This window comes from Eubalaena glacialis, chromosome 6, assembly GCF_028564815.1.
Source record: "Eubalaena glacialis isolate mEubGla1 chromosome 6, mEubGla1.1.hap2.+ XY, whole genome shotgun sequence".
Lineage (NCBI taxonomy): Eukaryota > Metazoa > Chordata > Mammalia > Artiodactyla > Balaenidae > Eubalaena > Eubalaena glacialis.
Window position 1 is genome coordinate 120,269,915 of NC_083721.1, and position 25,995 is coordinate 120,295,909.

At 37.6% G+C, this 25,995-nt stretch overlaps 1 protein-coding gene across 4 annotated transcripts in view; it reads right to left on the minus strand.

Moving 5' to 3' along the window:
• Positions 1 to 252: 252 nt before the first annotated feature.
• The window catches only part of AGTR1 (angiotensin II receptor type 1), a 44,074-nt gene continuing 18,331 nt past the window's right edge, over positions 253 to 25,995 (minus strand). For 2 of the 4 annotated variants that reach the window (XM_061193566.1, XM_061193567.1), the window contains 2 exons: positions 16,116 to 16,264; positions 253 to 2,206 (listed from right to left, as the gene is read on the minus strand). In XM_061193566.1, the coding sequence (XP_061049549.1) occupies positions 1,081 to 2,160 (1,080 nt within the window). In that variant the 5' untranslated portion in view covers positions 2,161 to 2,206; positions 16,116 to 16,264 and the 3' untranslated portion in view covers positions 253 to 1,080. Of the gene's footprint in view, positions 2,207 to 4,465; positions 4,537 to 16,115; positions 16,265 to 25,995 lie in introns of those variants that run through there. The other 2 variants (XM_061193569.1, XM_061193568.1) reach the window with 2 other exon arrangements.

Here is a 25,995-nt window from a genome sequence, read left to right on the forward strand (position 1 = left end):
ACTTTGGAAAATTCAAAATGGTGTATTTACTCCATGTCGTACAGTGGAATAAAGTGTGTTCTTTATCTTTTCATGGCAGGATATAAAATCTAAAACCAACAGTATTAAACTATCAGTTGTATCAAAATTTAAATAGAAATATGTTTATACTTATTCACAGTTGTTTTAAAAATAAATCAGCATCTATTTTAAGTAATGAAGATTAAATACATTACAATAACATTATTTTAATGTGAATATAACTTTGCCAGATTTTAATAAAATAACAACAGTTTAGAGATATACCTATATAGGTAGAATATATACTTTTTAAAATAGTAAGGCATATTTTATGATATATAATCTTTTTACCACAAAATATATATACTTCTCAGATAAGAAATAAAACTAATATGACTAGGAAGACACTACTGCCTGGGACCAGAATAACACCTTTACAAGTAGTTTAATTTTTATACGTGACTTTAGTAACATCATTATACAAATAAGCCATTTAGCAGGCATGTTTTGGCAGTGTGAATCTATAAGACACTGGCTGAATTTCACATAAACTTCTGCAACCTGACAACTACTGCTTAGCAAGTCTTTGTATAAAACGTGCAGTAGCAGGTACAACTGGGCCACCGTTGCTAATAGGTAAATAGGCACAAAAGCTTTGCTGCCCTTTGGAAGTTGGGCAGAGCAATCTTGAGCTCTGATCTCCTGTTGCTCGTCTCAAGTTTTAACATATTCTAAGTACCTTTATGTGGAAATCAAAAATAACGGAACAAGAGCAGACTGGGGAGATGGTGTTTCTACCAGTAAAATTTTCCAAATCAACACACTCGTCCAGTTTCTGACATCATTCTTTGAGTGGACATCGTCTATCTGATGCAAAATGTTCCTTTGCTTTGTTTAGTTGCAAAGGGAGAGGAAAGCTTTTGTTCAGAGCTTTAGAAAAGTCAGTTCAGTACACATAATCCATTTTCTTCTTTAGTTCTGAAAAGTAGCTCATGCTTATTTGGTAGTGAAGTGTTGTAGAGGAATGTTTCTCTTGCTCCTTCTTCAACAAGTTGACTTCACAGACAGGTTTCAAGTGTGTCACTCAACCTCAATACATGGGACAGGCTTCTTGGTAGATGAGCTTCCATTTTCTGAGGGGCGGTAGGAAAGCGTGCTCATTTTTGTTGACAGGGTTGAGTGGGATTTGGCCTTTGGGGGAATGTATTTCAGAAGCTGGAGAAAATGTTTTTTAAATTTTTTCCCCAGAAAGCCATAAAAGAGAGGATTCAGGCAATTGTTAAAATAAGCTAAGCAAATAGTGATGGGCATGGCGGTGTCGACAATATCTGAAATTTTACAGTCATGTATGATGCCCAACTGAATCAATACATCCAGAAAAGTGAATATTTGGTGGGGAACCCAGGAAAAGAAAAAGAAAAGCACAATTGCCATAATTATCTTGAAAATATCGTCTTTTCTTGGTTTGTTCTTCTGAATTTCATAAGCCTTCTTTAGGGTCTTCCAAATAAGAGTATAACTTGTAAGAATGATCAGAAAAGGAAACAAGAAACCCAGTATATTCTTGGTTAGCCCCAGCCCTACGGGGAGGGTTGAATTTTGGGATTCGTAATGGAAAGCACAAACTGTGATATTGATATTCTCGATGAAAAATACATTGCGGTGGATTATAGTTGGCAAACTGGCCAAGCCAGCCAGCAGCCAAATAATGATGCAGGTGACTTTGGCCACAAGCATTGTGCGTCGAAGGCGGGACTTCATTGGGTGCACAATAGCCAGGTAGCGATCAATGCTTAGACATGTGAGTAGAAACACACTGGCATAGAGGTTGAAACTGACGCTGGCTGAAGCGATCTTACATAGGTAATTGCCAAAGGGCCAGTGGTATTCCATAGCAGTGTAGACAGCCCATAGTGGCAAAGTCAGTAAAAAGCATAAGTCAGCCAGTGCTAAATTCAAAAGAAAAACACTGGCCACAGTCTTCAGTTTCATGTAAAAGTAAATGACAATCACCACCAAGCTGTTTCCAAATATTCCCACCACAAAGATAATACTGTATAAAGTAGGGATCATGACAAATATGTAATTGTGCCTTCCAGCTTTGGGACAGTCCTCTTGGATTCTTTTAATACCATCTTCGGTGGAAGAGTTGAGGATCATTTTGATCTCCTGGGTTAGTTGGTCTTAGACACTATGCCAAATGCACCTAGAAAAAAATAAAAATGAAAAGGTAAAAAATTTTTAACTTCCAGTTATAAATGAATAGTTTTCTCAATCATTAATACAGTAACTCAACTTTAGTTTTTAGGAAAAAAATTAGACCATATTTTCTGGAGAAAAGCTGTGAACTGATAAAACCTAAGATTGCACATTTAAATTAAGTTTTAGAACATATTGCTTTTCTAGGAAATGATAAAGATCCTTCAGACAAGTAGATGTGGGGTCCTATGTGAATACTCATCTAGGTCCTTTGCCTTTTTCCTAGGAGTAAATCCTAGCTTCCAAATTGATTAGAAAAACATAATCTAAATCTCAGAAAATACTACTGAATTAAATTAGTTATTCAGAAAGACTTGAGTTTTTCCTGAGGCTAATTAATTTGTCTTTAACCTCAGAAATGTGACACATACGTATCTTATTCTTTGAACCATTTCTTTCATGTCACAATCTTAGGTATCAAAATTATTAGCATCCTCCCTTAAGTGGTCTGAATAGCTGCCTCTAGGTTCTGAGGAATTGATTTAAGAGGGGATAAAAGGGAGGGCTCAAGGCTTTGGGGAACAGCATTCTTTCCATGGTTTTCCAGGTCACTACAGGCAGTTACCACTTATTCTTTAACTTCCACCCCAGTCTAGCAAAAGGGCCTGAATCTCCTAACTTTTGTGCCCACAAGCCATTTCTGGAGTTAACTCTGAGGTTAACCATTTGTCTAACAGGGATGTCAAATAAATAGATTAGGTCAGGATTATCAATAAAACATGTGTTTTGGGGGGGCTCAAGATAGCAGCGGTTCTTTAGGATTTTAGGAAGAATCAGATGCTCAGGAATGAGCTCCATAGAGACTTTCGCAAATATTTGCTCCAATATTTTACATAATCAACAATCAAGCCATTCATTTATGTGATTTAGAAAAGCATCATATTCTGCCCTAGACAGGAGTCTATCAAAAAGCCCTTGGAAGGGAAGCTGAAGATGCTGTGAGGATAACATGGCAGGGTGTGGCACAGGCAGGCTCTGAGGTGAAGGCCAGCCCTAGGCACAGGCGAGGCTGGCCAGGCAGGGTAGTGGTGTTGGGTAAAGACCCTATTGCTCCACCAGGAGTGGGTCCCTAGATGAGCATGGGTGTGCATTCCACTTGTAGCAAATCATCCTGGGTAAGAAGAGGAACAGGAATAAGACATTAATAGTCTGCCCAGGATAGCTGTGCTTGGCATCCAGGAGAGCTGGATGAACTCGTGCACTTAAGGTGGTGTCCATCTTGGTGCAAAGTGGTGCTATGAAAAGGATGAGTCTCAAGTAGCCAGATTTTAAGAGGTAACACTGGGAAAGAGAGGTTCTTAAGTGGCCTCTTTGCCTCCCCCAAGGAGGCAGTTATTCTCCCTACCCAAGTTTTTGGCTCTATGCCCTCATTATCTTCTCCTTTTGTACTCAAGACTATATAATCTAAATCCCTTTCTTCTCTTTTCATTCATGGGGGCATCAGCATCCACAACAGGCAAATGTCACATCCTCTGTGGAGCCTTCCTGACTTGTCTGGGCAATTGGCTGTTCCATTTTTTGTGCTGATTTGGCACTCTCGATGTAGGTTTTGACCTATATATTATAATGGTATGTTGACATATCTGTCTTCTCCACTGGTCTGTCAGTGGCTTGAGGGTAAGGCCTGTTTCGAAGCATCTTGTTCATTAGTATAGGCCCTGACATCTTCCTGGAAGCAGATGATAAATGTCTGATAAATAAGAGAGCAAGTGGACAAATGAATGAGTGAATATTATATAACTGAAAGCTACAAGTAGAGAGTATTGAGACTAATTTCTAGGGGCTAATGAAATCAATTTATATTCTGCTCCCAAAGAATCTGACAGAAAATACTCAGTGTCAACCTGGGCTTCACCTTGGATAACAAGCCAAAACCCAAACCCAAATCTAATCCTAAACCAAACCAAACCAAACTGACAAAAAAACCCTTGGCACTTTTAGAAATCTGTAGTTTACAAAACAGAAGAAGATAAAAATAAGGAATAACTTAGTAGAAACTAGGTCTAGGCTCTCAGGAAGGTTTGACCTACTTCTTCCTCACCCAGAAGGATTTCTCTACACTTTCCTGATTTTTTCAGTTTTTAAAAAATTCATAATTGCTGAAATTATGCCAATTTAAAAGTAGAAATTCATTTAGGTAAACAAATATTCTCTATTAAAAATTAAATGCTTCTTAAAAAGCTTATGAGCTAGCAGTCATTTATACCTTAAAGTGGATTCATTTACTTATTTGCTCTCCTTCTGACATCTAGTTGTGATAAGTTGGATTTTGCCTAGGAAAAAATTGGAAATGTCAAGGTTAAAGAATCTCAAAGATTAAAAGTAGCCTGGGTTGAACTGAAAATAGGGCAGAGTTAAATATTTGTTTCAGTTTGGGCATATGAGCACTAAATGTTAGGAAGGAATAAACTGGATTCATTCGGATTCCTTGGGTGCCCTGAGCTTGGGTGCACAAGAGTAGAGAGGAAACTCTCTTTCCTCTCTTGACCTCACTTTGAGGGCACACAACCCTTGCTGGTCCCATTTTTTGTCTAGAGGGGGTAGAACTCTATTGACTAGGCTGGAACTATAACCATCATTTATAAAAGAATTTCAGTGGAAAAATATGCATTTGAAAGGACCCATTTATAAACATGGTTTTGGACTCCAATTCCTTCACATTCTGAGGTCAGCCTTTTCTTAAGTTTCCATCGATCCATATTGACTAATATTTAAAATGTAAAAGGTTGCTCTGAACAACTAGGGAAACATCCCTGGAAGTTTGAATGAGGTATGTATTATTTTAATGAGTATATTATTTGAGAAACTCTGGGCATAGCATTGAATATACTAACTGGAAGGACATTTTATATAAATGTTTATATAAGTAATGACCAAAACTTCCTATCTAGTAAGGCGTCAGGGAGAGGAATTTCAGGGGGTGAAAATAGCAGGAGCAAGTACAAGAAAGCAGAAATGCAAAATAGTGCATTCAGCAGGCAGTCATCCATTCGTTCCATATTCACTAAACACCTACTATGTGCTGGGGTCAGGGGTGCAAAGTGAATAAAGCCACAGTCCTTCTCCTGCTTTGGATGATTTGAGTCTAGCTGGGGGAACAGGAGCCTTCAAGCCAAAATTATCTCCAGTGTGTTGAATACTATACCATACCAGAGGCATGTGGAATGTTCTGTATTTATCACTGACCCAGCTTGATGGTGGGAATGTCCAGGAGTTATCAGGCACATTTCCCAGAGATGGCACTTGGACTTTGGAGGATGTATGGGAAACAGAGTGGTTAGAAGTTAAAGGCAACCATCTGGCCAGCTAAGGTGGAGTAGAGATTTTGTTATCGCTTGAACTTTTCCCTCCTTATAAATGTCTGCAGCTTCATCTATGGGAAACTGCTCTTGTAAATTTACAGATAGTGTACAACCTTCCAGGCAGGGGTGTGGGGTCTGAATGTGTACTGGATGGGAGGGTGACACAGGCCATACTGGTAGGTAAGAAATATTGTTCTCTTAGTCTGCACTGTTGCCACTTATAGGTTTCCCTAGAGAAACTTGGTTCTTGAGAAAGAGAGAAAATGGAACTCTTATGATTGGAGTCACCTTAGACTGATGATAAATAAGTGGTAAAGAGTAGGCTGTTTTTCTCTTTGAAGCTTGAAAGTGTGCTATTTTGGTGAGCAGCTGAAGGAGAGAGAGATGTGATCTCCCAGGACACCAAACTTTTGAGTCCCAGAAAGCAGCTCCTTTTCTGTTTCATCCTGCTTCTTCTTCCAGTAGGGTTATAGGCAGGTAGGATACTGATTAAAAACACAGGAGGATCCACCTCTCTCTATTTCTGGGTCTCACCGTAGCTTTTACTCAGGCTCTGTGGTTTACATGAATTCCACAACATCATTTCCTCTTGGGGTAAAGAAGATGGAATTTGGAGTCAAAATGCTTGTAATGGAATCTTCCTTTACCACTTACAAATCTGTGTGGCTCTGGATAAGTCACCCAATTTTTCTCTGAACATAAGCCTCAGTTTCCTCATCTGTAAGAAATGGGAGCAATGATTCTTACTGCACTTAATTATTGTAGTAATTAAATGCAATAACTTGAAAGCACTGGGCCTTTCAAATAGTAAGTGTTTAATAAATGTGTTTTATTTGAATATTTACTATTATTTTTTTGAATGCAAGGCAAGTCCTGACTCAGCCATGGATCAAAAAAGCATGAGAGATTTAAAAAAAAGGTTTATCATTGGTAAGCTCTTTCTCTTGCCATTAAAAGGCTAAAAATACCAAGCTGTTTTTCTTTCAAAGTATGAGTAAAAAATAATCTTAAGCAGATGAATAAATTTGCCATGAGTCAGGTGGGAACTTTCAGTCTGCTACAAACACAAGGTTGGTTCATGGTGGCCACACCACATTTATCTACTGCTTGCTTTAGTAGGAGTTACCTTTCATTCCTTGACAGCTTCCCTGGTTCTTAAAAAGGAACCTAAGAAAGAAGATTTTCTTTTTTCTTTTTTTTTTAATTCTAAGAATATTTCCCCAAGACTTTTGATTAGAATATTAATACCTCCTTAAGCTTTTAGGCAAGCCAAAACCAATCTAATTAAATTGTTCATTACAAGCTCCTTTTTTAATGAGTTTGCAATCTGAAGAAAAAAAAAATACCCTGAAGTTTCCTATGATAATAAAGAGAGAACTAAACGGCCAAATAATTATATTTTAGGATAATCTATCTAAGTATCTTTCTTTTTTTAAAATTTCTATTTAATTTTATTATCTCCTTTTATTTATTTTTTAAAATATTTATTTATTTGGTTGCACCGGGTCTTAGTTGCAGCAGGCGGGCTCCTTAGTTGTGCTCCGGGGCTCCTTAGTTGTGGCATGTGAACTCTCAGTTGCGGCATGCACGTGGGATCTAGTTCCCTGCCCAGGGATCGAACCCAGGCCCCCTGCATTGGGAGCATGGAGTCTTAACCACTGTGCCCCAAAGTATCTTTCTTAAATATCAAAAAGAGTAGGCCAGTGTTTGTTATTTGCCTGTAGTGCTGGACAGCTCAATACACCATCCTGTTCAAAAGGCATTCTCTTTATTGCTCCTATCTTATAATTCAGACATTAGAAAGCAACTGTTTCTGCTCCTGTGTGTTTTTCCCCCAGTAATGAATGAGGCATTCTACAGGGAACAACTGTTAGTATCCGTTTGTGAATTCATTGAATCATAGAAGTTGGCATTCAAATTTTTAGGGTTTCTACTTGTTTCTTTTTCAAATCCACTTGTTCTTATTTCTTAACCTTCTGTTCTTATTTTATGGGGTCTATTTCTACCCTTATCTCCTTAACCATTTTGAACATCTGTATGTGAAGAGCCCCTATCCAATTGCTTTACTATTTGTAGTTCTTCAGGTATAAATTCTATTTGCTTCATCTATAGACGCTCTTTCTTGGCATTTGCCTTCATCTTAGGTTTCATAATCTTTGCGAGTTAATCTCTAGTGGGAATTAACTTCTTTAGGAGGCCTGAGTGGATGGCAGTGGTGGTAAAATTTCTGCTTGGGCATAAAACACTCACTTGATCTGGAAAAGCTTTTAATGCCAATTCTCAGCCTAGTTTCCAACCCCTTACTTTGCAGATACTGCAGATTAGGCCCTCTACCCATTCTCAAATTTTTGCTGGTCTACAGAAGTTATCTTAGTCTTTGGTCACAATGGGCAGTAATTTTCCAGTCCTGGCTTTAACCAGGAAACCCAGTTTCTGTTGCCTTCAGTACATGAGCTTAATGGTCTTTACTTCCATTCTGATAAAGTCATTAGAACTTTATCTCAGCTGTGTATCTGGTGTTGGTTCTTCTCTGGCCCCTGTGGTCTCAATTCTTATTCGGAGCTGTAATGTGATATTTTATGTATTTAGAGAAAAAAGGTAATATCCATGATTGCTTAATCCATTATCTTCATCTTGACTGGAAGTTGCCCTACACATTATTTGGTGATAATAGTTAAGTTGCTTGGATCCAATAAGCTTTGAAATATAGTCTTGTCCCTCTTCTTGCTCTCCCTGCCCCATCCTGCCCTTTGATGAAGCATCCAGGCCTTTCTGCGTGACACTCTCCTCCAGGCTGATAATCCTGGCAGCCATGAAGAAGGGAGCGTGGCAAAGAGCCTGCATCATAAGGCAAGTGACCAGAATTACTTTCAAGTCAGATCCACAGGTGAATGCAGTGCTTTTGGTCAGCAATCCCAGCCTAACTTCTCTATGTTAAATACTTTTGTTGATTTTGTTTGCCTCTGCAATTCCCAGATGAATCTTTCTCTTAATACAAAAGATATTTTATTAAAATTATTAATGCCATACTAATTACATACTTAAGATTCAATCTCTTCAAACTTAATGAATGCAAGTGTGGTATTTCTAAGTGGTAAGTAGTGGTGTCTGGCCCTCTTCCTAAGTCAATATCATCCACCATGGCCTGCCCTCACAAGAAATGAAAACAGTGCAAGCTACTTTTTTATTTCTGCTCATACCATATGTAACCAACTGTGGTGATGGTGGTTAAATATTCTGTCATCCTCAACCAGTCCTCCCCTTTGCTTTGTCCAAAACAGCCCAAGAACCTAAAGAACTCAGCTTTAAGAAAGGAAATTCAGAAGTTCCTTCCAAGTTAGGGTATAAATTTCAAGGAAAGTAAAATGTTAATCCTAAATTTTTGCTTCTTGGAAATTATTCAATACTTTAATATCTAATAATATAACACTAAACTACAATTAAATTTCTCTCCACTCGAGAAGCTCCAATTTATCATAAATTATAGTTTAAACAAGTCGGTTGTGATGAATATCCCAAGCTCCCCAAACAACTCTCTTCATTCCTATGGTATTTCCTCCCACTCTTGTCTATCCTAAACTCTTGGCTATTTCTGTAGTATGATTTTTTTTTTTAATTTCAGAAAGGAAAGATAGGGATGAAAGATATGTGATTAAGTCTAATCAGGTGCTTAATATTCTTCCTTTGACACACTGGTGTTAGTAGAAAATATTCTTCTTATGTTAAATATAGAAGGCAATGGAAGGTTTTCCAGTGAGCTTAGAAAGAGTAGTGTTCCAGAGACTAGGAGAAAAGGAAAATAACATCTAACTTGGAAGAAAGCTTGTACATACATGAACCCCTGTCCTTTACTACTTCCTCAAACTTATGGACTCATAGAATCTCCCTGAGGGAATCATAACCACATTTCGAAAGATCAGTATCTTGGCCATCAAGGTGGAGGAAACCTCATTTTTAATATATGGCTTTCAGAGACTGTTTACAAGCTTTTCTTTTTCTAAAGATGAAAAAGGCAGCTCCTAGGTGGGCATCTCAGTCAACAACAGCTGCTTTATCCAACTTGTGAACAAAAACCCAGATTTCATCTGTGAAGCCACTCCACATTTGCTTCTTTGAGACTTTAAATCAGGAGCAGACACTGCTTATTTCATTTCAAATTCCACTTTAAGGGGTATGAGGAAAGTTATTGGGAAGGAACGGATGCACTAATTAATTTATACCCTTAAGAAATGATGATAATATTATAGAATTTATATGTATTATGAGTTTTATGTTAGAGGTTATGGCATATAACCATATATGGCATATGACATGGCAATTCATTTCAGATTAAAGTTTTTAATGTTATACAAATCATATAACCATAAATTTTAAATGAAGCTAGAAGGATTAAATATTCAGTATATTGTACACGTTTCCCCAAATTACCCAATGTCCTAATTGAAGCGGAAATATTCTTTGGATGATAGTCTACAAATTGGTCCTGCACAATGTGTAAGGAGACTTGGGTTCTAATTTTGGCTTTCCCACTCACTAGCAAGGTGACCTTGAACCAGTCACTTAGCTTCTCTAGGTCTCTCTATCATCCGGGAGCTGGTACATGCTTCAAAAAATCTCCTGAAACACTGAAATTTCATAATCTATCTTCCGAATAGGTATACATCTTTTGTATACAATATACAAAAGATATATATTAGGTAGATATACAAAAGGTATACAATAGTGGCTCGACAAGTAGAAATTACCCAATAAATCATTAAATCAGCCAGCTATTTGTTTATCTATTGATACAGATATTATTAGTGTCACAATGATTTAATAACATTCTGTAATTAAATATAAAAACTTTTTTATTAAAAATGAAATGAAAAGAATTTTACCTTTTACTGAAGATGAATAAAGAAACTCTACTTAAGATCATTATGTTATAGTGACAGTGCGTTCCCCCCTGCCCCATTTTTTAGATTAACTATGTATTAACCCAAAGAAATGTTTCCCCAGCAGAGCATTTGGATAGCTGGTTGTGACTCCAGGTTGATGAGGTCAAGATTATAGGTTTGGACCCGATCTAGACTAGCTGTTTTCACTCCGTTTATGGTCAAAGACTATGAGCCTCTCAGGCATCCCTTGTGTTATTCACTGGCAATTCCAGGTGAAAGGGTCAAGACAGATTGATTCATGGCTGCAAGTCAAAATTAAAAGTATGCCCTGCAGTTAGGGAGTCAAGATTATATCATCCTATGAAAAAGGTGGCACAATATGTTATTGTTAAAATAACTTATTCAAAACGAACCTATTCTCAGATTCTCTGTGGGGAAAATACAACTTTTTAAAGTTTAGCATATACTCAAAGTGGTTCAGTTGCCCAGATAAAACATAGAGGTGAGGGCAGAGGAACCTCACAGTAATATACTATTTAGAATAATACTTCAAAGTATTATATTGTCAGTGTTTTGATGAGCTGAATGGACTTTTGTGCCAAGAAAATGAATTCTGTAAGGGTAATGTCCATTTGATTTTTATCACAGTTACATTTTTTTTCAAATACAGTTTTGTATGCTACTTTTAATTTTATTTTTTACATTAAAATGTCATAAAAACGGAGAGGTAGTAGAATGGTTTGACAGAGAAAGCACTGGAATAGAGTCCTGTCCAATGGCTTGTTTTGTCACTAAAATCATACATAGGTAATTTAATCTCTTACTTTGTTATCCCTTAAATATTACAAAGTATTTAGAATGAGAATACCAATACCTGTTCTCACCTCTATTTCATAGATTGTTAAAGTTAAAAAGTGAGGTCTTTGGAAGGTATGGAGGCACTTTGAAAATATAAGCTTTCTATAATGCAAGGATACATGAAATGAACTTCATGAAAGAAAACTCAGAACTTCAAAAGATTAATGGAATTTTTTCATTCAGAAATTCAGCAGAAATATTTTTGATTATTATAATCTAATGCTTTTACTTCAAGAATTATAACAAGGTACTTGATTAATGCTGAAAGGTAAAATGATAAGATATTGTATAGCTTCTACATTTACATTGTAGCAGCAAATGTTTGTGTACAACATGGGACCCTCAGGCTAAATCTGATTGACAGATATATTTTCTTTGGCCCCCAAAGTGTTTATAGCTTTTGGGATTTGAATACTCTGTGGTTCACTAATCCCCACCATTCTCTATTTTCTGATTCTTTAGGTCATTGCTGTTTAAAAGAAATATAATGTGACCCACATATGTAATTAAACATTTTCTAGCAGCCACATTAAAAAATAAAAAGCAACAGGTGACATTAATTTTGATAATATATTTTATTTAACCCAGTATACCCAAAATATTGTCATTTCAACATGTAATCAATATAACAATTATTGAGATATTTTACTCTTTTTTTTTGTACCAAGTCTTCAAAAGCCAGAGTATAGTTTGTTTCCAGCACCTCTTAGTTGAAACTAGCCACACTTCAAGTGCTCATTCACCACTTGGGGCAGGCCACTGAACTGGACAGCACAGCATACGTGCTTCCCTCATGTAAGTCACCCACCTAGCCCTTCTAGCAATGGTCCTGAAAATGTGGTCCCTGGAATAGCAGCATCACCATTACCTGGGAATTCCCTCGGAATGCAAATCTTAGGCCTCACTGCAGACCTACTGAATTAGAAACTCTGTGGGTGAGGTCCAACAAAATTTTAATGAGCCCTCCAGGTGATTCTGATGCACGCTAACATTTAAAAACCACTGCCCTACTGGCATCTTCGTTTGTAACCCTTGCTTATGTGCTCTGTGCCTGTCATGATTCATAGGCAAAACCAAATACAACAAACAACAAAAGTGCCATCAGCTAAAATGTTTTCATTTGGCCCTTTTGAGGCATTAAAACCTGAAGAAATAGGACAAATTCCTAAATGCAGCTTGAGAATTACACATTAGACTGTGTATTTCTTTTAAACATTCAGGACTGGAGTAGCTAAGGGGAGCCGAACAGGAGTCATCTAGTCAAATAACCCTTGCACCTACTCCGAGATGTCTGGAATTTCTTTAACTGGGGTGGGGTGGATGATACCCACATCTATACCCCCATTAGAACCAAGATCTACCTGCAGGAGGAGACACACTGACTCAGGTGAGAGCCAGAGTTAAGGTCATGGAAGAGCATGGTGCTGGGAACCAAAGACCTGAATCAAGTACACGATTTACCTCTTATGAGCTATGAAGTTTTTAGCTTTTCACCAAACCTATGACTCATCTTATTCATCTGGAAAATAATGATAATGAAGTTCATGATAATGATGAAGTGAAAAAATATCTGTCCAGTCTGGCTCACAATACCATTGTGAACATCAAATGAGATCATGTATTTGGAGATGCTATGAGATCCTGTAGCTTTAAGACTTTTGGTAGTGTTATTAAAATCCACTGTGGTGTAAATGACCAGTTTTTCCCTTGCAAGCAAATATGGGTAAGAAGGATTGGAAAACTGCATGTGATTCTGGAAGGAGAAGAAGCTAAAGGACCAGAAAGAGGTGGAAAGGCTCAGAGAGGGGCCTGAAGGCACTGCTAATGAGCTTCTTGACCAGACAGTTTTTCCAGCTCTAATCATGCTCTTGGATACCTATATAATTTTAAAATATAAATTACAATGATACTACACCACTGATTTTAATAAAAAAAGTTTAGACCATTCTACCTCCCATTATTTACCTCTCCATTCATTTCTATGTGGGGCTACTTGTGTTCTCTAATTAATCATCCTGTGATAAGAGGTACGGATGCTGGGCCAATAAAAGGTAAACAACACTTTGCCAACTGAAAAATACGATGAGACACCAGTGACTGCTGCTTCCTGTGAAAACTTCATTAGCAATAAATGAGTTACCAGATGTCACCTATCAGATTTGAAATTAAAATATATTCCCAGTATTTGTGTGCAGTCTGAGCAGGACAAAAAAAATGAACTCTTTCCAAGAGAGCTGCATAAGATAATGTACCTCTTTGCCTTCGATTGTTTGTTTTTCCTCTAAATGTAGAATAAACACATCCCTTGGTTTGTACAGGGGAAATGTAGCATTTCTGCATACAAGGGTTATGCAGTGAAGCGGCACATTACTCATACAGCGGCAGCTCTTTAAGGACGAGGTGAATGTTTTCAAACATTCTGTGCCACACCAAGACCACCATCTCCTCTTGTTTTTAACTTTGCCATAGCAATTTCGGTCTTTTCTCACCTTCACTTTCAACAAGCAATTTCTGCTTTTATTACCAACAATAAAACTGTTCAACTCAGCAACTGTCAATGTTGACTCCATTTTTCCCCTGTTAGTGCTTCCTTTTTTTTAATGAGATATGAAACCTCTCCTCTTGTTCTTCTGGCTGGCTAAGCCGACTGTGTTCTGGTCCTCAAAGTCACAAGGCTCTGATCGGAAAGCAACTGTGGTTAAGGAGGAAATCCCACAGTAGGATATCGGACAGCATGCTTTCACTTGAGCCAGCAGAAATTTCAAACGATAAGCCAGTGTGGTAGAAATATCTAACACTCTCTAGTTTTTATAAACAAGTTTTTTGGCAGAGGAAGGCCCATGGTTCTTTGCAATTTCAAAATCTCCACGGTTTTTTGGTTCCAACTAAAGACCATGACTGTTCAAAACTGTTTATTTCTTTTCCTCCCTAGTTTATTTTTGTTCTTATCTCCTGTGAGATAGGTGAAACTTATAAATCAAATTAAGAGGGTGAACTTAATCACCCTCACTCTCAAGAAATATTTACACAGAATTTCTTTACACAAAGAAATTCCCCAAAGCACTTAAAAGCTTATTTCAGGGTCATTTACTACTCATCAGGTGCTGGGGATGCAGGATCTACTGCCCTTTGATCTTCACATAAAGGAAGCCAGAACATCTTTGAAATAATTAGCTATGTCAATGGGGAAAATGTCAATTTAAACTTTTTAGCTGCATAACTTCAGTGACACACAAGTGTTCAAATAAACTTATTGTTTTATACTCTTCTGTGCTTCAGCTGGTATCTGATTCACATGGAGGACTTATAATAATAGTGGCTTAATATTAACAATAGGAACATTTTTGATTAATTGAATGCTTACTATATGCCAAGTATTGTGCTAATTGCTTTCATCTCTGTAAGAGCCCTGTTATGAACTGAACTGTGTCCCCCCCCAACCCCAAATTCATACATTGAAGCCTAAATCCTCAATGTGACTATATTTGGAGATAGGGCCTTTAAAGAGGTAATTAAGGTTAAATGAGGTCACAGGGTTGGGGCCCTAATCCAGTATGATTGGTGGCCTTATTAGGGGAAGACACACCAGGAATGTGCTTGCACAGAGGAAAAACCATGTGAAGACAGTGAGAAGGTGGCTGCCTTTGAGTGAAAAAGAAAGGTCTCACCAGAAACCAACCCTGCTGGCAACTTGATCTTGAACTTCTAGCCTCCAGAACTGTGAGAAAATAAATTTCTATTGTTATTTTGTTATGGCAGTCCTAGCAAACTAATACAAGACCTATGAGGGAAGGCACCATTATTCCCACTCTTCAGATGAGGAAACTGAGGCTTAGAGAGCAGGTCCTTACATTTCTGACATTCTAAAGTTTCAAGGTTCAGTTCTTTTTTTTTTTTTTTTTTGGTAAGGTCATCTCTTTATACTCTGGTTAAGCACTTCTCAATTGGGTAATTTTGCCCTCCAGGGACATTTTGCAATGTCTGAAGACATTTTTGGTTCCTATAACAGGGGGAAAGGGAGGAGGGGGTTTTACTAGCATCTAGTGGGTAGAGACCAAAGATACTGCTAATCATCTTACAAGGCACAGGATAGACCCCTGCAGCAAAGAATTATCTAGTCTAAGATGTCAGTGGTACTGTTGTTGAGAAATCTTTCTGGTCTGGACTTTGATTTTTCCCCTTTCAATTCTTGATAACCTGCAGTTCTTATCTTTCATGGAGTAAGTTAACTATACACTCTGTTTTATTGGTGGTATTATATTCATATCTTCCCAGGGAAACTATAGATCCCTCAAAAGATAAAATTCTGTCAGGTAGCCTTTAAATGTTCAAGGTCATGCTGAATACTTAGTAGGGGCTCTAAAATTGTGAGTTGACTAAATATCTGTTTTGTCAGATCATTCTAGAAATTATCCTCTCTAAGTATTTTCCAGAATTCTAGGATTCTGTACAAGAACAATGGAAGAGAGAATTTGAGCTTAGATTCATTATAAGGGCTTCTAAGGATCTGATGGCTCTTATAGTAACTCCAAGGTTGCCTCTGGAGGAAGGCAGCCACCAGGTCCGGAAGTCAAACCCTGCCCTCTGGTGGCATCACTGCCATAGGCAACTGCTGTGTCAATCTGAGTCATTAATGTCTGAACTGACTGTACAATATTTGAATGTAAGTTCATCTTTGCATTCACATTAGGCTTTTTTTCCTCTGTGGATCAACACATTGAATGTAGCCTGTCATCAAGGCTCTAATGAGAACTAAACCAAGTAGAGAAAAGTAAGAGAGGGATAAACATACCTAGTTAGAGAGGGATAAACATACCTAGTTTAATGTTTGATGATCTCTCCAAGTTTGTCACCCAAAGAGTTTCAGTTACTTAGTTTGAGTCTCTGTTACTTGTCTCCTCTGCCCAACTGCTTTACTGATCCATAAGGGCAATGAGTAGTTGTTTTTGTAGCCGAAGAACATTTCTGAAAAAAAAAAAAAGGCTTTCTAAAGGACCAATATTAATAGAGTTCTATGACCAAAATTTTAATTGTTTATTGGTTCCTGTGGTATTTTCCCTACAAATTTCTTACTGACTAGTTCTAGAAGAAAAGCACCATTGTGTTTGAAATACCAGCTAAATCTGAGGAAATTATACTTCCCCTTTTCCCCATTGAGAACTCTATTCTCTCACTAGGAAAACACTGCTGTACTTCTTATCACAGATGCAGCCTTTTCTGTATACTGATGCCAAATGGGTAACATTTTAGTGGGGCATTTGAAGTTGTGATATGCAACTCCATGGGAGACAAACAAGGTCATTCAGAAGGTCTTTTCATTGAGAACATCAGAGCTTTCAAAAGACTCAGGCAGCCTTTCCTGGATAATTGGGATAAAACTGAAATAAAGAAAAAGCCCATAAGGTTCAAAAATAAGCAATCAGATGGAAACACTCAGAATTAGGAAGTAAAAGATATGGTAAATGCTGATGCTGAATCTTAATATATAAAACCAATAGTGGTGAGTAAAAAAGCAACATAATTTAAGAAGTTGAAGAGTAGAAATCAGTTGATTGCAGGGTTTAACAGAGGGAAAAAAAGACTGAGAACGAACAGTAGTCTGGAACTGGGGGGTGGAGGACTTGGCGGCTTTTTCTTTGCCATTCTAGAAATTGAGACCTTAGGCAAATCATTAAACCTTCATTGGACCTTGCTCTGACCAATGGGAATGAGATGCTAAAGCCTCTACCTCGCCCTTGTAAGACTGTTGTAAGATTCTATGTTTAAAATAATTTCCTCAAAAGATAATTTATTATACTCATTCAGTGTGAACAGACTATATACCATAAAAACAAGTTTAATATATGGCTGAAGTGGAAAGCTAATCTATATATCAAGAGGTATATATTCAGTACTTAGAATTTTAAAAGGGAACATTAATTTAATTAACGTTAGCAGAGTCTGGTGGCTGGCAGGCATCATAGGAAACAAACCGTAAGCTTTGCAGTCACAAAGGTAAGATCCTGGCTCGACCTCTGACTAATCTTGTAACTGGCTAATTTACTCATCCTCATTGAGCCTTAATGTCCTCATCTTTTAAAACAGGATAAAAACTTGCTGTTAACATGAGGGTTAAATACAACATGGGGGAAAAAAGATTGCCATATATTAAACACTCAATAAATATTATCTATTTTTACTATCATTTTATATATTCTCAATATATATTCATATGTCCCCATCAAATACTAAGTGAATTACCCCATAAATTTATATATATGTATAAGTTGTCACATTATTACACATGGCCAAGAAACAGATTGGAATGATGTTAGAGCTCTATCAATACAATACAGTATGGTGACACAATTTGTTGTTAATCCCATAAAGCAATGTAAAGGATCCAGGAAGGATCCATTTTTAAAATAAGTGAAAGTATGAACACCTAAAGTGCAGATGATTTTAAGATTACTTTAAGCTGGAGGGGGAAAAATACCATACTATAGACCTTTGGTTGATGAAGCATACCTAAACTAATTAAATGGCAAAAATTTCCTTCAAAGCGTAGAATTCAGAGAAAAAAATATCTTTGCCAACAGCCCCCCTAGTATTCATATAAGTCTCTTCCTTGAATTATCTGATTTAACATGTGGTAATTGTTGTTTTTTAATATGACTTCATGAGATTCACTTTCTAATAGTTATAAAACACTGTATTATTTCTGGTAATAACATTTTTGATATTACTTTATTACTATATAAAATAATGGAAAAACAAATTAGGCTAAATATTTTTGTACTCAGAATAGAGCAGGCAGATTTGTGAAGTTCATTAGAACTTTGTGAGAATAACATAATATGCTAATAATTTTGGATATGAAGAGGTTCTAATCCAGAGAAAATATGTTTAGGAATCAGTCTGTTTCAGTAGGCATTGTTATATGCATGCCAATGATCCGCTTAAAAGCCATTCTCTAGATAAATAACATGGTTCATGTTACACCAACAAATTAAGATGTTCTCTTTACAGAAAAAGTCATTCTGTAACTATGGACTTTCGATTTAGGTTTGGAGTGTAGCTTTATCTCAGTGTAGATCAGGAAGTCACAGAAATTTCTGCTATAGAAGGAAATTTAGGGGTCATATTTATTGCTTTTCTTCTTGAGAGAAATACAGGAATATATATGTACGCCCTTAGAGACAACAGGGGAGGCAGAGACAAGATGGTGGAGAGGAAGGACTTGAGCCCACCTCTTCTCACGGAAACACCAAGATCACAACAAACTGCTGAACAACCATTGACAAAAAAGACTGGAACCTACCAAAAAAGGTATTCTACATCCAAAGACAAAGAAGAAGCCACAATGAGACTGTACGAGGGGCAAATTCGCGATACGATCAAATTCCATACCCGCTGGGTGGGTGACCTACAAACTATATGTATGCCCTTTGTCCCTGTAAACATACACAATTACAATATTCTAAATGGGGTCTTGGTTGTCAGGCTACCCAAGCAAAGTCTATTTTAACCTAGAATGTAGTTGAAATATTATTCTCTACAGTCTTTTGCTTTTATTGAGACAACTTGAGTCAGAGATTCATAACATTTTACTGCTGGAATGGGCCCTAGAAATTACATGCTTCAGGGTTCACATATTTAAATACTCATAGGGGCTGGGAGTAACAGAGATGGGTGAAGCGGGCATGGTGGTGGGCACTTGCCCTTTCTCAGAGGAGGTGGGGATAGGGATTCTCAATTGTGCCAGTGGTGATCAGGGGAAGATACAGGCTGATTTTTTAAGATAAGATGGAAATTTCAAATTTTACGTGGAATGTCCTATTTTGAAATGTTTTCAACTAAAGCAAATGAAAAAAAAAGCAACACTGCGTGGAAGTAAACAGAATTCTTTTGCAGATCAAATTTGGTCCAAGGGCTGCCAATTTACAACTCAGGATCCAGGCCAACCACCTAATTTTACAATTAAGAATACAGACTTCAAGCCCCAGCAAGATGCTGCAGACCCCCATTCCAGTGTTTTTATAATACACTAATACTTGAAGTGTGCTGTTGTTAGACATCCCCCATTCCATTTCCACATTCAACAATAATCCATGACCAAGGAGTAGCAGGTAGTGGGAAAACAAAGAGATGTGATGGGATGAGGTATTACCCACCCCTGCTCTCATGAGACTAGCCTGGTGCAGAGTCTGAGAACTGTCTCAGAATGGCAGCCGGGACCGCACCTCCCCGCTTCCTTGATCCTGCCAGCAACTTATCTTTTCTTTTTCCTTTTTATATTTTGGTAAAGATACTGTTGTGTTTTCTAGAGCTGTTGTTGCATTTCACTAAAGTGATGTCTCCATGTGGGTGAATACAGCACACAATCTGTGATATTTTGTTCTTGCACATTATTTTAACATTTATTCAAAAAGTATCATCTAGTGCCCAAAAGATGATCAGTAGTGAAAGGGCCTGATGCCATTTCATAGAGCCACAATGACCACATGGCCCTGGTTATATAACTGGTGATGAGGTGAGATTTTAAAATATTTTCAGTAAGTGCTGAAAAATACTTATTCTTGAAAGCTTCATTGTCAAGTAAAGTGTTTCTAAAGTGAACTGTGATGTTCCAAGCATGAAATTATCCACACATTTGTGTTGCAAGGCTTCGTTTGTGTTTTTGATACTTTTTTTCTAAATTCATTCACTGCAAGTTTAGGAACACACACACAAAAAATACATAGAGAGAATATATCTGCTGTTAAGTGGGTACATTGACTGAGGGAATTACACAGGATTAATACTGGATGAATACGGAGCATTTCTGATGAACAGTAATATTTGGCTGGCATATCCATTCCTTGGAATTCTAGCCCTAATAAAACTTCCTAGACAAGTAAATTGATTTTTTTTAGCTTGGTTGGAAAAATAGTTTAATTCTCATGAGCATATTTTGAATCTTGTAAAAGGACAACATGTACATTTTGGTTAATTGCTTCATTGGCTGGAAGAACACAGTTCGTGATTTTATACATAGTGCCTTGGATGGGAAGGGTGGGGAGCTTCAAAAGTATCAATACTAACTTCCATTTGAATTGTACTTTGGGTGAAGAGAACAAATTTTATGCCGTTTCAAACTGTAGAGTTTTCAAGTGAGATGGAAAATCGAGATGGAACATGGCGGTCTGATAATGTAAACTTTCTTATAATTCAGAAGGTGCCATGTTGAGGACTGCTGGCAGCTACTCTACTGAGGAGTCCATGCCAGAGTGGAGTGTCAGCCCACGGACAGTGGTGCCATCTGCCCCACGAGCCAGAGGAGGGCCTCGGGGGCGGGGGAGTCAAAGTGGGGCGGGAAAGGGCCCATGTGGAGCCCTTCAGGAAGTCTGTTGTCTTCAGATGCTAAACCCCTCTTAAAAGGAAGTATTCATCTGGGAATTTCAGTATTAAGCAAGTAGTTAAGTATGAGGCCACTGGGATCAAACTCATGATCCAGGGAAGAATATGGTGGGGGCAGTGGAAGGAACATGATCATAGTGTCTGAAGTCTTGCTTTGAGTTTTCAGCTCCAGAAATTCTATTTTAGACTTCTGAATAGTGTCCATGTCTCTTCAATATGTTCAGACTTTCTGCTAGCTTCTTGAACATATGGAATACAGTTATAGTCATCTAATGGCCTTGTAAACAAATTCTATTATCTGTGTCATTACTAGGTCTGTTTCTATTAATTGATTTTTTCTTTTCATGGATTTTATTTTCCTGCTTCTTTGCATGCCTGGTAATTTTTGAATGGAGGCTAAACACTGTGAACTTTACCTTGTTAGATACTGGATGTTTTTGTATTCCTATATAAATTCTCCAGCTTTGTTCTGGGAAGCAGTTAAATTACTTGCAAACAGTTTGATTCCTTCAGATCTGGCTTTTAAGCTTTGTTAGGTGGGACCAGAGAAGCATTTAGTCGAATTTTTTCCTATTCTTGAGGCAAAACCCTTCTGAATATGCTACCTGATGTCCCATGAATTATGAGTTTTACCCCTCTGGCTCGTGGGAACAACAACTATTTTCTGGCTCTGGATGATCTCTGCGGAGTGTGCCCTCTAATCCTTCTGGGTGATTACTCACTCACATGCACTGAAACACAGGGGGCACCTTTCAGATTTCCATGCTCTTTCTTTGTAAAGCTCTCTAGTGTCTGGTGCTCTGCTCTGTGAACTCTAGCTCCTTGCCTCTCTGGACCCCCAGCTCCATCTCCTCAGCTCAGGGAGACCTGGGAGCTCCTTCTGGATTATCCTTTCTGAGCCATGGCTTGGAACTTTCTCCAGGCAGTGATCTGGGGCTCACTTCATTTGTCTCCTATCCCTCAGAGACTACTGTCCTTTGTTGCCTGGTGTCCACTGTCTTGAAAATCATTGTTTCATATGTATATATATATATATATTCATATATATTCATATATATATTCATATATATATAATATTTTAATAGTTGTTTTTGGTGAGACAGTAAATCTCTCTCACTCCATCTTGGCTGGAAGTAGAAGTATCTGGGTTTGAGTTTGATCTACATCTTGTGTGCTATTTAATTTTGGAAGAATTACTTAGCTTCCTCCTCTTCTTTGTCTATTTATGAAATAGGGATAATAATATAATGATTAGGCAATGGAGTCATATAGAACATGTTATAGTCTATAAGATTAGGCAAAGGAAGGACTTTCTTGGTGGTCCAGTGGCTAAGACTCTGCACTCCCAATGCAGGGGACCTGGGCTCTATCCCTGGTCAGGGAACTAGATCCCACATGCTGCAGCTAAGAGTTCACATGCGGCAACTAAAGATCCCATGTGCCACAATGAAGATCCTGTGTGCTGCAACTAAGACCCAGAGCAGCCAAATAAATAGATAAATATTAAAAAAAAAAAAAAAAAAGATTAGGCAAAGGAGCAGCCATACGTTGAGAGTGGACTTTAAAAAAAGACCTGCATGGGGTGCACCTCTTTCTCCCTCGCAGAAATCACCTGAGCTCTTTTCTCTTGCCCAAACAGGGATACTTGCTTTATTTTTTTGCCCACATACCAACTAATGACCCTGCCCTTTACCTTGTGGACCTGCTGATGAAGGGTCTATAAGCCAAAGGCCACTTGTCTCCTCTCAGAACCCATGGGGCAAAAAACAAGTTTATCTGAAACATTTTGCCAAAGCTACACCGCCACACAACTGTAGTACCTCAACAGAGTCTATGTGACTTGTGGTTAAAAAAATCAATTTTTTTCTTATTTACACCATAATTTAAAATAATCATGTTCGCCAAATTCCTGTGAAGCAGAATGCATAATACTATTAATTGAGAACATCTGTGCACAATTATAAACAGAACTCATTCAGATTATAGTTGTACTTTAACATTTGAAAAGAAAGTGTTATTTTTTTATGGGAAAGATATCTTTCTTCTGCCATATTAAAATTCCAACTTACTAAAGTAGTAACATGAGTGAAAAAATAATAAAATCGTATGGCTTTTTTTATTACATGTTTATTTAGGCCAAACCAGTATGAGGCAGCTAGATTAATTACTTTTATACTGTTAAGTACTATACATAGTTAATTGTTTCATCTAAGTCGTGTCTGAGCCAAATCTGTGAATTACTGTTCATGCAGGGCAATGATGATAATTTATGTACTCCCTCCATGCTACAGCCTGTTAATATACTATTTTTGATTTGAAACTGGATGTTAAAAGTTTGCAAGAGGCTTTTCAAGACTAGCCCATGACATAAGTTCAAAAATTATGGATTTCAAAATTAAGCTTGATAACATGCCATGATAGGAACTTATTTAGATGATGGATTTTGTCTGAGAAATGTTTTTCCCATATTTTACTCTGATCTGTTGACTCTTAAGGGTTTCAGCTTGTGCTTTTTATTCTGCCTGATTTTACGATGTGGATATTACCTTGGGCCCTTAGTAGTTTTCCAGCATGCACAAAACCTGATCTCACCCACTCTCCCAGTATGGCTAATCAGGTATTTAATTGTGGTTACAAATGCCTAATTACTTCAAGTGCTAGAGAGGTGCTCACAACCACCATGAACTCACCAAACTAAACAGATGACACTGAATCCATTCTTAAAATGTAAGATCAACTTTACAATACTTGAATAACAGGTTCCCAGAGATTTTTGTACATAGTCAAGTGAAAGAGAACTTTAAAAGTTATATAAAGTCAAAAATTAAATTTTGAGATGCCATTGAAGTAAAAAAGAAGAGAAAGATGAAGAAATGAGTGAAACACAAAGTGTAATAAAAAATTAGAGATGTTATAGCGTCTCCTCGCTGCTCCCGGCTGTGGTCCTGGATGCCAGCATTAGCATCACCTGGGAGCTTTCTAGTAAAGCAATCTCAGGCCCCATTCCACACCTACTGAGTCAGAATCTGAATGTCAACAAGATTCTCCAGGTGGTTTGTGTATCTATTCATGTTTGAGAAGCGCTGGTCTAGAGAGACATTTAATAATCACCGAAGCTTGTGCATGGATCCAATAGTTTGCCCCTCATAGAGATGGAGAACCACCCCAGTCACTGAGCCCCAGTCCAGTGGAATGTGGCTGTCCCCATGGAGAGAACCTGGGAGAAGACAGGCAAGCAGTGGCTGTGTGAGAGTCTCTTGCATTTTCATGGGGAGCCCTTGGAGTTTAGAGGAAGAAGAGTCTCATTGAGGCAAAACTGTGTGCCAAGGAAAATAAAATCTATTTTTACATAACGCGAATATCTGCCAGCTCCATTCATATAACAAGTGAATTGGACATTAATCTTTCAGAGGAAAACCAATACAGATCCAGACTTCTTGCTGGGACTTTGATGGGAGGGGTCCTTGCTTGTTTTGGGAGAATTGAGAGGACCTAAAAGGATGGGAAGTGCTCCCTCTTCCCTTGCTGCACAGTATTACCTTTTTTGATTTGTGTGAACTATGTGAATTTTGCATTGTAATTGTAACTAGCAACTGTTTTTCCTCTTTAAAATGCAAGCACCTGATGCACAATTTCCTCTTCTTGCAGAGGCTTTCAAACTGTTCAACCACTAGAGGTCTGTATTACCTATTTTAAAAAATCATACCCAACTGGTTGAGACTTTCAGCTCTCAATTTCAACACCTATTTGTATGTTTTAAGATTTAAAATCTTTTAAAAACATAACACCAGGGAATAAAAATCACAACACTTTAGGAAATGAAGGAGAAAAGCTAATAGGAACCCTTTCATTCAGAAGGGTACCAAGTCTTCCCTGCTCTGTCTAGGAGACAGTACACCTTCACACTCAGAAACACGGAAATCAACAGCCAGTTACAAGTCCAGGGAACAAATTTATTTTCTGTAAAATAGTTTTTCCCCCAACATATTTTAAGATCTCTGTGTTTTAACTTTAATTTTTAAAGCATTTATTTTCCTATTGCAACAAAAGAAAAGTTAACACAATGTAATTCTGTTTAGTTCTTAAAACACCAATTTGACTACTTTTATGAAGGTTTTTAAATAAGAATTTCTTGTTGATCCAAGATTAGACTAAAACTTAATGTTCTTTCAGGCTTAATTTATAAGGCTTTGCTGCAACTTTATAAACAAATGCATGAGCCTGGGCTTGCCTGATTAAAGCTGTAATAGTGGTGATGATTGCCAGTGGTAGCGACAGCAAGTTGTGTCTCCCAAATTTTCACTGGGTTCCATGTTTGCCGGGGATTTTTCACTAGCATAGCTCATTTGGGTCTGCCTTCTGCCAGCAGCAGCATAAGGCTCTGAGCCTTCCAGAAATCGAAAAAATGAGGTGTCCTATTTACTGCATACCTGATTAATAGTGATGAAATCTTTCCATAGCATTATAGAGCAGGCCTCCTAAAACACCACACACTCATATATTCACATACTTAAACGGAATTGTTGAAAATACTAGAGGTAAAAAACTGTAATTTACTGAGTATGTATTGCACCAGGGGTTTGGGATTTAGATGCTGGATTTTCATAGATTCTAATTACCCCTGAGTTTGGAGTAAGTGGCTACATTTGTTGCCAGGCAAGGTGTAAAGCTAAGTGGCTCCCTTCTTTTAAAAGGCATTATTGCATAATGTTCCTGGTCTGTAACACCTCCAGAAGCATAAGCAGGTCTAGTGTGGCTCCTCTCTGTCTGTCACTTTATTAAAACACAACAATTTGCAAATGTTATTTAGCAGATCAGCTGAGTTCATTTCAAAGGCTAATATTTTACAGAAGGGAAAATAACCCATCCCAATCCTTTAAAAAAGTGTTTTCTATGTATTCTCAGGCAAACTGCCTAGTGTTTTATATAGATCTCAAAGCTAGGATTCAAGGATAATTTTAGTAATGTCTGACACCGCTTGTCTATATAATCCAAATGATCAGTTCTACAGCGGAAGGAAACTAATTCACAGTGCAATAATTTGTATTACAGACCACATTATTTAAAGTAGTTAAGTTTTTCATTTCCTGTTGCATTTCTGCAAATGGCTGGTGGCATATGAATTAATTTTCTCACTGAAATGTGAAAGAAAAATATCTGCTTTACCCAGTCCTGAACATTACTTTCAGAGCTCCTGACTCTTCTACTATTATTCAAAATGATGCTAGTTTATACTTGCATCCAACATCAGTATAAACCTATAATTAAATATTAGCACAGTGTTCGCTTGTATACATATACGTAAAAAAATGCTGCTA